Below are 13,321 nucleotides of genomic sequence, written 5' to 3' on the forward strand. Positions count from 1 at the left end.
AAGTGACACATTGGGGATCAATCTCAAATAGGTCCAGAGAACATCTGCAGGAATAGGTGGTCCAGATCCACTGTGGCACCAATGCCTCTTCCTCAGCTCATACCTATGGCTTCATGGGGTGTTTCCCCCACAATCAACTGATGGAGAAGGAAAAAGGCTGGCTTTGCTTCATGGATGGGTGAACTCTGTATGGAAGTGCCAAGTTGGAAATGGACTGTTGTTGCACTAGAGTCCCACTCAGTGGAACTGAAAGACACTAGTGAGTTAAAATCCTCCCAGTGGACAGTTTTGAGTGGTAGCACACTTCATGGGGAGAGAGAAGTAGCCCCAGGTAAGGTTACAGTCAGACTCAGGGGCAATGGTGAATGGCTTGGCTGGTGGGTCATAAACCCACAAGGAACAAGACTGAAAAATCAGGAACAAGGAAGTCCATGGAACAAGCAGGTAGAGGGACATACGAGAGTGGGCACAGACTGTGAGGATCTTCTGCATCCAGATACAGAGGATGCACTAAATCACAAGTGGAAAGAATGGTGTCAGAAGATACCAGCCAGCTTTTGTACTTAGCTATTCCAGTGCTGCACAATGGGTTCAGGAATATCAGAGATTCAGGCTATGCAAGGGCCTAACAAATATGGATAGGGGGAAAGGAAAGGAATCCTAGGAAGTTGAGTTTAAACTAGAAGGCGCTAAGTTAATCCTGAACTTGCCAGTTAGTTTCTACCACCAACAGAAGTGAAGTCTCAAAAGTAAAGCAGATAGGGAGGGAGGGAAAGAGAGAAAAAGAGTGAAAGGGAGGGAAGAAAGGAAGGAAGGCAGAAAGGCAGGATTTAAAGAAGGAAGAAAGGAAGGGTAAGCGTCTGATGCTCTTTGCTTGGGATTGTCACACCCAAGATGCGTGTGAATTCCTTGTCTGGAGGGAAGGGTTTGAATTTTCACTTCTAAACAACTTCTAACTTCAGCTAACTTTGTAGTTTCCACTTGGTATCCTTTAAAAGAAATTTACTCTAATGTCAATCCATTAGTAGGAAACTGCCTCTTTTGGATGATCTTCTCCAAAAAATGGCTGCTGCATGTAGCAGAGTATTACAGGAAATTTATGAGTTCCAAAAAATGGTCACATCTTGAATTGTAAAGCAATAACTTAAAATTTCTCTTTGGCTATATCACTCGCACAGTGGCCCAGCTTAAAGACTCCTTTTGTGGGGTGCCTGGGTGGCTCAGTTGGTTGAGCATCCGATTCTTGATTTCAACTCAGGTCATGATCCCAGGGTCATGGGATTGAGCCCTGCATGGGCTCCATGTGAGCATAGCACCTGCTTAAGATTTTGTCTCTCTCCCCACTTCTGCCCCACCCCCCTGCTCACATGCATGTGTGCATGCATACTTTCTCTCTCTCAAAAAAAAAAAAAAGATTCTTCTTGTGTGTGTTCTTGCCCTGATCCTCAAGAGCAAAAATAAATCCTTTTTTTTTTTAATTTTTTTTTCAACGTTTTTTAATTTATTTTTGGGACAGAGAGAGACAGAGCATGAACGGGGGAGGGGCAAAGAGAGAGGGAGACACAGAATCGGAAACAGGCTCCAGGCTCCGAGCTATCAGCCCAGAGCCTGACGCGGGGCTCGAACTCACGGACCGCGAGATCGTGACCTGGCTGAAGTCGGACGCTTAACCGACTGTGCCACCCAGGCGCCCCAATAAATCCTTTTTTTATGCAGAAGAGTTGAGTCATGTTCCTGCTGCCTTACTTCCTCCAAGGAACTATCAGGGTCTCATCCTCTACCCTTTCTGCTTCTTCTTTCCCATCTTCTGCTCCGAGTTGCTCACCAACATATTTTCTTCCCTAAGGGGCATTCCAGTGTCAGCTTTTCAGTGAATACATATTTTTTTCACCCAAATAGACCCAAATACATAAGCATTAGAGATGATGTATGTGAATTATCTATTACAGTGTCAGGCACATAAATGTTCAGTTGGTAGTTATTACCACAAAGTTTTAACAGTGAAAAGTAAAGAGGAAAAAAATCAATTTCTATCTCAAAGGGCACTATGTGTCTAGTAATCCCTGTAACTTTTGTCTTCATCTTCTTTATTCAGGTAGCTCTTAGTTATTGTGTGATGATGATGGAACCATATTTATAGCCTTATGACTGTCTTGCCAATGAGCGCCATTGGTCATAATTGCAAGTAAGAGGAAGCCAAGGCAAACCAATCCAACAGCCTGAGCCACAACACCAAGCATGTCCTCTTCTGAGTGGGATTCAGTGATAGATTTATCAAGATTACAATAAAAAAGTATATAACAAAAGATGGATGGATATTTCCAGAAAAAAAAACAGGTACTAATAACCAAGTATTCCACACTTAGATCCATTTAAAAGCAACTTTATATATAATGGAGAAATTCTGCATACAATCTTATTTCTATAATGGAGAGAAAGCAAATGTGTAGTAATAGGAACAGCTTTTCAACAATGGGCTTTTGGAATTTAATTAGCATATTTAATCTGTGAACTCAGTATTTTAGAGGCCATTTTGCCCAGGCTGGCATGGCATATATTGTTATAATTAAATCTATGACCCACTCATGCCTTGTTTTCTGTCAGTTTTCTTTTTAATTTTGCAATGACCGTTTGAAATTTTACAAAATTTCAGTATTTAAATAAAATAAATTGTAATTGAATCATGAATCCTATCTTCCCATAGAAAAGATTGACCAAAATTTCAGTTTTCTTTTTAATTTTGCAAAGACCGTTTGAAATTTTACAAAATTTCAGTATTTAAATAAAATAAATTGTAATTGAATCATGAATCCTATCTTCCCATAGAAAAGATTGACCAAAATTTCCTTACAGTTTACTAGCAACTCCCCAAGGAGTGGAGTTACCTTCTTGAGGGGTCTGAATGCTCCTGCACAGGAGCTCAGGTGAGTGAATAGGAAGTTTTCTAACCCAGAAGAGGCAACCATACTTCCTTTACATGCACGTTTCCCTTATATGCTTTCATTTGGATACTGACAACCCCTATGGTTTCTATCTCTGGCCTGAACTCCACACTTGTCTACCTAAGTGCCTCCATGACCTCTCCTCTTAAGATACCTAACAGAAATTTCCAATTTACCACACCTGAGCCCTTGATCTTTTCTCCCTTCCACTTTTCCAGACGTTCAGGTCAAAAACCCTGGAGTCATCTTTGACTCTTTTATAATCGATACCTAATTAATTAGCAAGTCCTGTATATATCCTGAATCTGACAACTTCTCACCACCTCCACTATTAATATTCTTATGTGAGCCACCGTTATCATCTCTCACTTGGATCATTTTGACAGCCTTCTAACTGTTCTTTCTGCTTCCATCCTCCTCTCCTCTATGGTCTATTAACAATGTATTATCCAGTGATCCTTTTCAAAATCTAAGCCAGATCATGGGACTCCCTGCTCAAAACTCTTCCACCTCAAAACTTACTTCCACAGAGTAAGAACCAGGTCCTTCAGTGCCCTGCAAGGCCACACATGACGTGGCCATCTCCTCTCTGATCCTACCTCCCACCACAGTTACCTTTGCTCCCTGTGCTCTAAGGACTTTGGCCTCCTTTGCAGCCGAGGTTCCTGTGCTTTGGAAGGGGGGGGGGGATACTTAGTAGGAGCAAGAGAACACCAACAGTCTGCTACACCAATTCAGATTTTGAGATGACATAAGATATATTCCAGCTGCACTCCATAATATTATTATTTTCAGATTATTATGTTCTGTGTAGGGATTTAAAGCATCTTTGCATATTCTTTGCTACCCTTTGTATCAAGAGAGGAGGGCCTAATTCCCTTTCCCTTATTTTTTTTAAATTTTTTTCCATTTTATTTTATTTTTTTATTTTATTTCTTTTTTAAAATTTGCATCCAAATTAGTTAGCATATAGTGCAACAGCGATTTCAGGAGTAGATTCCTTAGTGCCCATTACCCATTTAGCCCATCCCCCCTCCCACAACCCCTCCAGTAACCGTCAGTTTGTTCTCCATATTTATGAATCTCTTCTGTTTTGTCCCCCTCCCTGTTTTTATATTATTTTTGTTTCCCTTCCCTCATGTTCATCTGTTTTTTCTCTTCAAGTCTTCACATGAGTGAAGTCATAGGATATTTGTCTTTCTCTGACTGACTCATTTCACTTAGCATAATACCCTCCAGTTCCAACCACGTAGTTGCAAATGGCAAGATATCATTCTTTTTGATTGCCAAGTAATACTCCACTGTATATATATACCACATCTTCTTTATCCATTCATCCATCATGGGACATTTGGGCTCTTTCCATACTTTGGCTATTGTTGATAGTGCTGCTATAAACATGGGGGTGCATGCGTCCCTTCGAAACAGCACATCTGTATCCCGTGGATAAATGCCTAGTAGTGCAATTGCTGGGCCTTAGGGTAGTTCTATTTTTAGTTCCCTTCCCTTTAAATATAAGCAGGCCTTAATCACAATGCTGCAAAAGCGATGCCATCAGGAAGTGGAGACAGTGCACAGAGGGACCTCGTGTGGGTGTTCCAGGTGAAAGCCACCAGCCAGCATCATCTCCAGACATCAGTGAGCCAGCCTTCAGGTGATTGCGACTCCGCTCAAGTTGCCCCAGGAGACACAGTGTGGAGCCGAGCCCTGCCCAAACCGCAGATCCATGAGCAAAACAAATGACTGATGTTTTTAGGCCATGAAGTCTGGGGTGGTTTGTTATCCAGCCATAGGTTAACTGGAACATCCCATTTCTGTGCCATTTGTGGTTCATATTTCTACAAGTTGGTATCTATTTCGCTGCCCTCCTCCTCCCATCCTTCAATTCCTTTTGTCTTCCTTCTCTTTAGAGTTTCTTTTGTTCTTTCTCCCATTTTAATATCATGATAAGCATTTTTATTTTTTTTATTACTTTTTTTTTAACGTTTATTTTTGAGATAGAGAGAGACAGAGCATGAACGGGGGAGGGGCAGAGAGAGAGGGAGACACAGAATCTGAAGCAGGCTCCGGGCTCTGAGCCATCAGCCCAGAGCCCGACGCGGGGCTCGAACTCACGGACCACGAGATCGTGACCTGAGCTGAAGTCGGACGCTTAACCGTCTGAGCCACCCAGGCGCCCCTGATAAACATTTTTAAATAAGGAGGTCTATAAAAAGAGACATACTGGCCACACACATTTAAGAATTGGTTTTTGATGCAATGTCTTTGAGATACCACTTTTCATGATGTTGATGCAGTTTCAATTTCAACTACTCTGTGTGTATTAAATATATATAATGTTGTCATTCTAAACATTTTTGGAGAAGCTCCAATCTTAACTCCTACCAACCATATTTCACAGGCTGTTGTATGCACCACTGGTCTCCACCTGACCTGTCCTTTCTTTCCTAGGGTAAAAGACACATTGAGGGATTTTCTTTAAATTATAAGACTATAGCAACCAGAAGTAAAAATGCCACACATTTACTTACAGAGACCATCTCTGAACGTTGCTACCTGGCGATTTTTACTTCTTCATGACTGCCTCCAATTTCTGCAGTAAACTTGTGTTACTTTTATAATAAAGACTGATTCTTTAATAATATAAAGTAGCATTATGAAAAACATGTTCTAGAGCATTTTCTCTCTGGGGTGGAGGTCTTTTCACATCCTCTCCTTCTTAATTTCTTTCTTGTTTACCCCATACCTTTGATCATGAAAGGAATTATGGCAACCAGCCCATGCTGCATGGAGCTGTGGACAGTACTGTCTTCCATTCAACGGTTTCAAAGTTTTATTTGTAACTAAGCTGGGGGCTTCTTTCATGTCCCTCCTATTCTAGTGGTATCATAAAATTTCTTTTTTATTGATACGTTTCACTTCTCCCATATAACTTTTCATTAATGGGGCGCCTGGGTGGCTCAGTTGGTTGAGCGTCCGACTTCAGCCCAGGTCAAGATCTCGCGGTCCGTGAGTTCGAGCCCCGCGTCGGGCTCTGTGCTGACAGCTCAGTGCCCGGAGCCTGTTTCAGATTCTGTGTCTCCCTCTCTCTCTGACCCTCCCCTGTTCATGCTCTGTCTCAAAAATAAACATTAAAAAAAACATTTAAAAAAATATCACAATAAAAACAAACGCAATTACTCATATCTACTTATTCCTTTCTCTGTAGGTCACTTCAGCTTATTGTTTTTACATTCAGAGGTATTTGTAGCAGCTGCCTGTTTTACCTCTTGAGACACGTGGCTCTTTCTCATGTCTTTTCATCCACTCGATGACTGGCTTCAGTTGGTCAATGTTGTTCAACTAACAAAAGACTGAGGTAGAAAGTAGCAGGGGTTTCTCTTTCAGCTTCCTTCCTCCTAGATGTCTATAGGGTTGGTACATCTCAGTTCCTCCGAGGCTCTCTTCATTTCCAGCTGGATGAGTCCCAGGCGCTAGGATGGCTGAACGCTCCAACCCAGAGGAAGTGAACCTAAAAGGGCTCTGAAATTCCAGGGCACACCTGAGCCACAGCAGTGCCCCTATTACTATGAAAGTCGGCCAAAATTGATGAAATCATGTGTTCTGAACTAACGTTCTCCACAGAAATAAGACTCTAAGTGTGTCTGATTTTTCCTTTTGGGACCAGATACTAAATGGAACTTAGCCCATTTCTCTCTCACTGCTGCTTCATATACTGGAAGGAATGTGGTGTATATTAACAGTGCAGAATTCTCATTTGAAAAATAAAATTAACTGCAGCTCTGTGGCAAATTGAAGAGCAATAGTTATGGCCACCTTCTACATATTTTCTTTTAACTCATTTCCAGATGGTTTCTTCCTCGCCATGTCAGGGACACGACTTTAAGAACTAAGACCTCTAACTCACTGTATAGCCCTATTCTGACAAAGTCTACATTTATTTATTTATTTATTTTTTTTTTTTTAAACGTTTTTTATTTATTTTTTGGGGACAGAGAGAGACAGAGCATGAACGGGGGAGGCGCAGAGAGAGAGGGAGACACAGAATCGGAAACAGGCTCCAGGCTCCGAGCCATCAGCCCAGAGCCTGACGCGGGGCTCGAACTCACGGACCGCGAGATCGTGACCTGGCTGAAGTCGGACGCTTAACCGACTGCGCCACCCAGGCGCCCCCAAAGTCTACATTTATACTTGGCTGTAACTCAGATCCCTAACTTTGATACAACCACCTACGTCACACTTCCACCTAAGCACTCCAGTGGCAACATGTTCAAAATTGAACTCATGATCTTCCTCATCCCACAGATCTAGTCCTTCTCCCAAGATTTCCTCTCTCATGGAATGGCCCTACCGATGCTGAGAGCACCTGTTGTCCAGGCCAGACATCTGACTCCTTTGACCACTGTGGTAGCTTGTGCACCCAACACAGTGCCTGGCACACAGCCGGTACTTGATATTTTTTGGATGAATATTGAATATTCGTATGGGAAATGTCATTAGACTCTCAGCCTCTTCAAAGACCAGTGAAACAGTTTGTGGTTCATCCAAAACCCAGGCAAACCTTCACTATCTCTAAAATCCAGACTCTGCTCATGCCAAAGCTACCACTATTTACTCAAACAGTTGAATGCCTTCTAAAATTCCCATCATTATTGTGCATCAACATGCAGTTAAATGAATGAATTGATTATAATTTTCTCTGCTCTACCAAATTTCTACTTCTCATACTGTGCTTCATGAATGTGTCACTGCTGGAAAATGAACACTAACTGTGTATTCAGGCCATTTAATAGCAAATTTGAGTGAAATGTTGGTATCTTGATAGGAAAGATTTCTTTGAGCTCTACTAAGCATTTTTGAAAGCAAACTGTGTCAGCAGACTGAAATTACATACAAAATTATCAAAACGATTTACATATGATAGTCCCACTTTGTAGCAGATGAAGCTTTCAAAATGTAGGGGAGGAAGCCGAATAACATCAACCTCTGGGCTAATTACTTCCAAGTCTCTGTTCATGGCTGAAGGCATAAAATGCAACCAATTATGATACACAACAGTGTGAGTGTTCAGCTAACACTAGAGGACACCATGACAGCCCTAACTGCACACCTGGGGGCAGCTGCTGCATTTCAACTATTTTAGAGACTTCGTACTTGATGAGATAAGGGATGCACTATTCCTGGACTTGATGCATTACCTTTCTTTGCACAGTATACGCAGGAGTGCACGCCTTGGAGAGACTAAAGAGGTTGCTTCTTACACTGGAGGTTTCCAAGCTCCAGACCTTAATTACACTAAACGGTTGTCAGTTAACTAAATCCATTGGAGGTACACCACTAATTGCTCAACCATCACACCTTGAAGGAAAAGTGTATGTCACTTGCTCTCTGATTCGATCACTGAGCTCATGCTTTCCACTATTCAACAAAATCTGAAAAATAAGTAATGAAATCTGTGTGTGAACTAGAGCCCAGCTGATAAATCCTTCAATTAAAAAAATAAAAATTCAAGATATTGTGTCCATTTGAATAATTCCAAAATTTCCAACAAGAGTTATTTTCCTTAGGTATGGTTAGGGAAGAGTACCTCTTTCCTTTTTAGTTGGACTGTTTCTACATTCCTCCATTTACTTCTTTTCTAGGCCACAAATATTTTATGATTGCAATAGCCAACATTTACTGAGCACTTACTATGCCAGGTACCTTACTTAGATAAGTTTCCCAACCTCAGCACTACTGACATCACGAGCCAGGTAATTCTGTGTGGGACATGCATGTAAGATGTTTAGCAGCACTCCATCCCTCTTGCCTCCATGCATCCCAGAGTATAACAACTAAAAATATTTCCAGAAATTACTAAATATTCCATGGTGGGGAAAAACTGTTCTCAGTTGAGAATTACTGGCTTAGCTGTATCAACTTATTTAATCCTCCAAACTCTCCCAGGAGGTAAATTCTGCCTTCCACTGTACAGGTAAGAAAACAGAGGCACAGGCAAATTCAACAACTTGCCTAAGGTCACACAGCTTGTAGAAACACAGCTGGTATTTGATCCAAAGTGGTCAGACTCCAGAGCCCCAACTCTTAACTGCTATCCTAGAGCCAACCCCCTTCTAACCTTAGGGCTTAATGAGAATAAGCTTGTTGGATCAGAATCCCTTCCAGAGCTATTGAAAAGCAATTTGCTTCTGCAATGAAGACTGGTTCATGGACTGAAACCTAACTTGAAAGCAAGAGGGAAGAGGGCCTAAGATCTCCACCTAACAAGGTATACCTGGGTCACAGCCATTCAAAGAAAACACTTTTCAAATGTATGGTCATCCATGTATTAAAACTCTAAAAACCTACAGCGTGGTAACTTTCTCCTTCTACCACCTAATCATTTTTAGATCTAGGCAGAATAAATGCTGAGCATAATTTAAATACCTCCTCTTTCTACAAATAATGCAACAGAACATTATTTTACATAACAAAGTGATTTCCTGATAAATTTCAACAGTATATTTTGTATGTTTTATCATATTTGGCGTTAGAAATTAAGATGTTTATAGTGTATATTAAAATTAGGGTTGAAAAAAGTTGTATTTTTTGTGATGAGAACTTTTACGATTTACTCTCTTAGCAAGTTTCAAATATGCAACACAAGGTTATTGACTGAAGTTGCCATACTGTACATTTTATCTCCATGACTTATTTAACAACTGGAAGTTTGTACTTCTTGACTCCCTTCACCCATTTCACAACCCCCCGCCCCCACCAATGCCCTTCCCATCTGGCCACCAGTCTGCTCTCTGTATCTAGGAGTTCGGTTCCATTTTAGTGTTTTCATTTCACATATAAAAAAATCATAGAGTATTTGTCTTGCTCTAACTTTTTTCACTTAGCATAACACCCTCAAGGTCCATCTGCATAGCTGCAATAACAAGATTTCATCCTTTTTATGACAAAGTAGTATTCCATCACATGTATGTACCACATCTTCTTTATCCATTCATCCATCGATAGACACTTAGGTTGTTCCATATACTGGCTATTTTAAACAATGCTGCAGTGAACATTGGGGTGCATAGATCTTTTCAAATTAGTTTTCATTTTCTTCAGATTAATACTCAGAAGTAGAATTGCTGGATCATATGCTGGTTCTATTTTTAATTTGTTGAGGAAACTCCACATTGTTTTCCACAGTGGCTGCACCGATTCCCATTCTCAAAGCACCTCCTTTCTTCATGGAAGTATCTGGCCCACCAGCCAGCCTAATTCTCATCATTAGACTCCTTCCTGTAATTGGAGATTCCTATCATCCAATTACACAATTCATTTGCAGATGACCCTTGTTAAAATGCTAATATCCATATTAAGCTCTGTTAGCCTTCATTTAAATAAATTAATCAAATTAGTTAGTGAGTCATTTAGCAAGCCATTAGAAACTGAATTATAAACAGAGAAGGTCTTATGGTCCAGTCAGGAGGAGGGAAACTCTGGTTACAAGGTCTTCTTCAGGGAAGCCTCCTGTGGGGCTGGTAGCACTGTGTGGGGCAGGTACAGGACAGGCAAGGTGCTGCGGGACAGGTGGCCAGCACTGAGGAGGAGGCAGAGTCACTTACATTCCTCTAAGCGTATTCTGCCTCCTTTCCGTCCTTCACAGCAGTTCCCTATTTGATAATTTCTTCACCCTCTGACATTCCAGAATTCTTCCCTCGAAATGCAGATTGGGCCCAGCCTATCCAAGAAGACTGTATTGCAGGCCTGCCACTTTACAGTAAACTATGAGGGGCCGAAAACTCCCACCACTGCTCCTCCTTGAATCAGCTACCCAAGCTGATTTCTACTTCAATGATACATGGATTTCTTTGTGCAGGAAACCTAAGCCTGAAGTTGCAATGCACATGGCTCTCCCCTGGTCCTGGTTTCTCCAAACATCTTCCGGAACACAAAATTTCACCACCTTCTGTGGGACATCTCAGGTAAGGTGGATGTTATCCTTTGGGAGGCAAACAGGAAGTCCATTCCTTCTCTCCCTCTTATTACCTCCAAACAATGCAAGAACAGAACTGCTTGCTTTCTTTGATCCAGAAAGTGGCAGGCAGTAACCACATGAAGAGGTTTCCTATCTGGCAGTGACTATTTTGAGAATTTTTCTTCAAAAAAAGGAAGGAAAGAATAAAATGCCCTTGTAATGTAAACTGGACTCTGTAATCAAGCACTTTAAATCTGCTCAGAACAATTTTCAAGTATTCAACTGCTAACAGAAAGCTTCTTCAAAATATGAACCGACAATAAAATCAGACCCAAGGTTCATAACTGATATAACAGGAAAAACTTTTATTGTGGAACTCTTAAAGTCCAGTTATTTAAGAAAGAAAACATGGATTAAAAAGCTAGGTTGGGTGGTTAATTGCAAGAGTGACCAGAAAAACCCCACACGAGCAGACTGCAGTTATCAAGCAGGCTTGGGGATGGAAAATTGGCCTATATCTGATCAAACTACCTTGGGCCTTTTAAGAAAATCAGGGTGAAGGCTAAGCATATACAAGCTTGGATTTAAAAAAAAAAACCTTCTATTTATTATATTTTGCAACTATGATCTTTTAAAACGGTGGCCTTAGGAAAATCTGCTTTGGCAAGCAACTGCAGAGGCTCCTGTGGAGAGGAAGTGAAAAGACTGGGCTTATATACAAGGGCTGCTGGCACGTTCAAAGCGCAGGGGATAGTTCACAAAGCAAAATGTAGTCCTAAGTAAATGGGTTTCAGGCAATTTCAGTGTTAAGATAACATCATTAAGAGTAGAACAGATTGTGCTCAAACCCTGCTGTTTATAATTAACACGTTGCTTCCAAATACTCCAGGGTCCCTGGTAAATAGTCTTCTGCTCACATCCACCCAGACCAATCAGAGTATTTTCATCAGATTCCATGCTGGGCCAGCACCTGTCTGGACAAATCCAATAGAGCCAAAGAACTCCTCTCCCTGGCCAGCTAAGTAGTTGGATGAACACAGCTTGGCTTAGTCATTGTCACAGTGTCCATATGGCTTTGAAGCTTGTTTTCACAAGAAATCATACAAGTATTTTATTATGTCAAAGTTCACCGTCCTATAAACAAAAATAGATAATATATGTTAGTATCCTCACCCCCTAGACTGCTCAGCTTTGTTATGTACGATTCTGGGAAGCACATGCAAAATTATTCACAACTAACGCTAACCAATCCTATAGTGCTATGAAAAGCACCCCGATAGGAATGGTATTCATTTTATAAAACGTCACTAGGAACGAGGTTTCTTTAAAAACTTTCCTTTCTGCACCCCCCCCCCCACCACCCTGACCCATGCATAAAGTTTGCTTTTCTGGAAAAAAAAAAAAAAAAGGAAACAAAGTTAGAACTACCCAACATTCTTTATTTCAATTATCCTAGAGAAAGTTTAGATTTCATTTGAAAGCTATCTTCTTTTTGTCTAAAAACCAGAATAAAGTAATTAGAGATGCAAAAGTATTTAAATCTTCTCTGCTTCTGAACACTGTTTATCTTCCAAAACACCTGTTTTATCATTACATAATGCATAGCTGATCTGTCCTCATTTGTAGTTTTCATTCTTTTCAGTCTTTCAACACTGGGTGACCTGCGTGCGTATTGTAACTAAATCTGTATGATCCAAGAATATGGTACAACAAACAGACGATGTGAATGTATATTTTTGTACTCTGATGGCAGGCAGAATAAAATAGCAGAGGGACAGAGACATATAATTATTTTCCTTTCTCCAAACTCATTCTTCACCATAAATATTCAGACTTGGAGGTTTATTATTTGAATAAATGGTCAAAATAATTAGATATAATGATCTAAGCAATAAGTATAAAATTAAAGCTTTAAAGTATTCAATTCTGCAAAAATAATCATCCATGTGAGAACAGCCTTTTAAAGATTCAGTAATTACATGCTCTTTTTTATTAAACCATCATCAATTAATGTTTTTGTCTATCATTTTGTAATACACTTTCTAAAAAAGTTTCTAAGCAAATGACTGACATATCAAATGTTGTTTGAAATTTGGAATGGGGAACTGCGAATGCTGCTTATGAAAACACATTTAAAAATAGCTCAAATGAGACGCTATGGCTATTGTGGCACCTAACGTAGGACCAAAGAATACCTTAATTGTTTCATTACAATAGTTCTTCTGAAGAATACTAAACCTTTCCAAATGGTATAAAAACAATGCCAGGACAATCCTGTTATCATTAACAGTAATTAAACAACTAAAAGTAGTTACTAAAATTAAAAAAAAAAATCTCAGGCATAAAGACACAAATTGTATGGATATTATATCATACTCTATATTATGTTTTTCTTCTGCTCAATTCCAGGACTTCCCAAATT

General features: G+C 40.3%; 1 protein-coding gene across 3 annotated transcripts in view; it reads right to left on the reverse strand.

Annotated features, from left to right (window-relative positions):
* ORC5 (origin recognition complex subunit 5) overlaps positions 1-13,321 on the reverse strand; it is a 167,206-nt gene that overhangs the window by 72,780 nt on the left and 81,105 nt on the right. For 2 of the 3 annotated variants that reach the window (XM_058725348.1, XM_058725347.1), the window contains one exon: positions 11,245-12,033. The exons of the other annotated variant lie outside the window; for it this stretch is intronic. In XM_058725348.1, coding sequence (XP_058581331.1) covers positions 12,019-12,033 — 15 coding nt within the window. In that variant the 3' untranslated portion in view covers positions 11,245-12,018. Of the gene's footprint in view, positions 1-11,244; positions 12,034-13,321 lie in introns of those variants that run through there. 3 annotated transcript variants of the gene reach the window in all.

The sequence above is a fragment of the Neofelis nebulosa genome, chromosome 4 (genome assembly GCF_028018385.1).
Source record: "Neofelis nebulosa isolate mNeoNeb1 chromosome 4, mNeoNeb1.pri, whole genome shotgun sequence".
NCBI classification, from domain to species: Eukaryota; Metazoa; Chordata; class Mammalia; order Carnivora; family Felidae; genus Neofelis; species Neofelis nebulosa.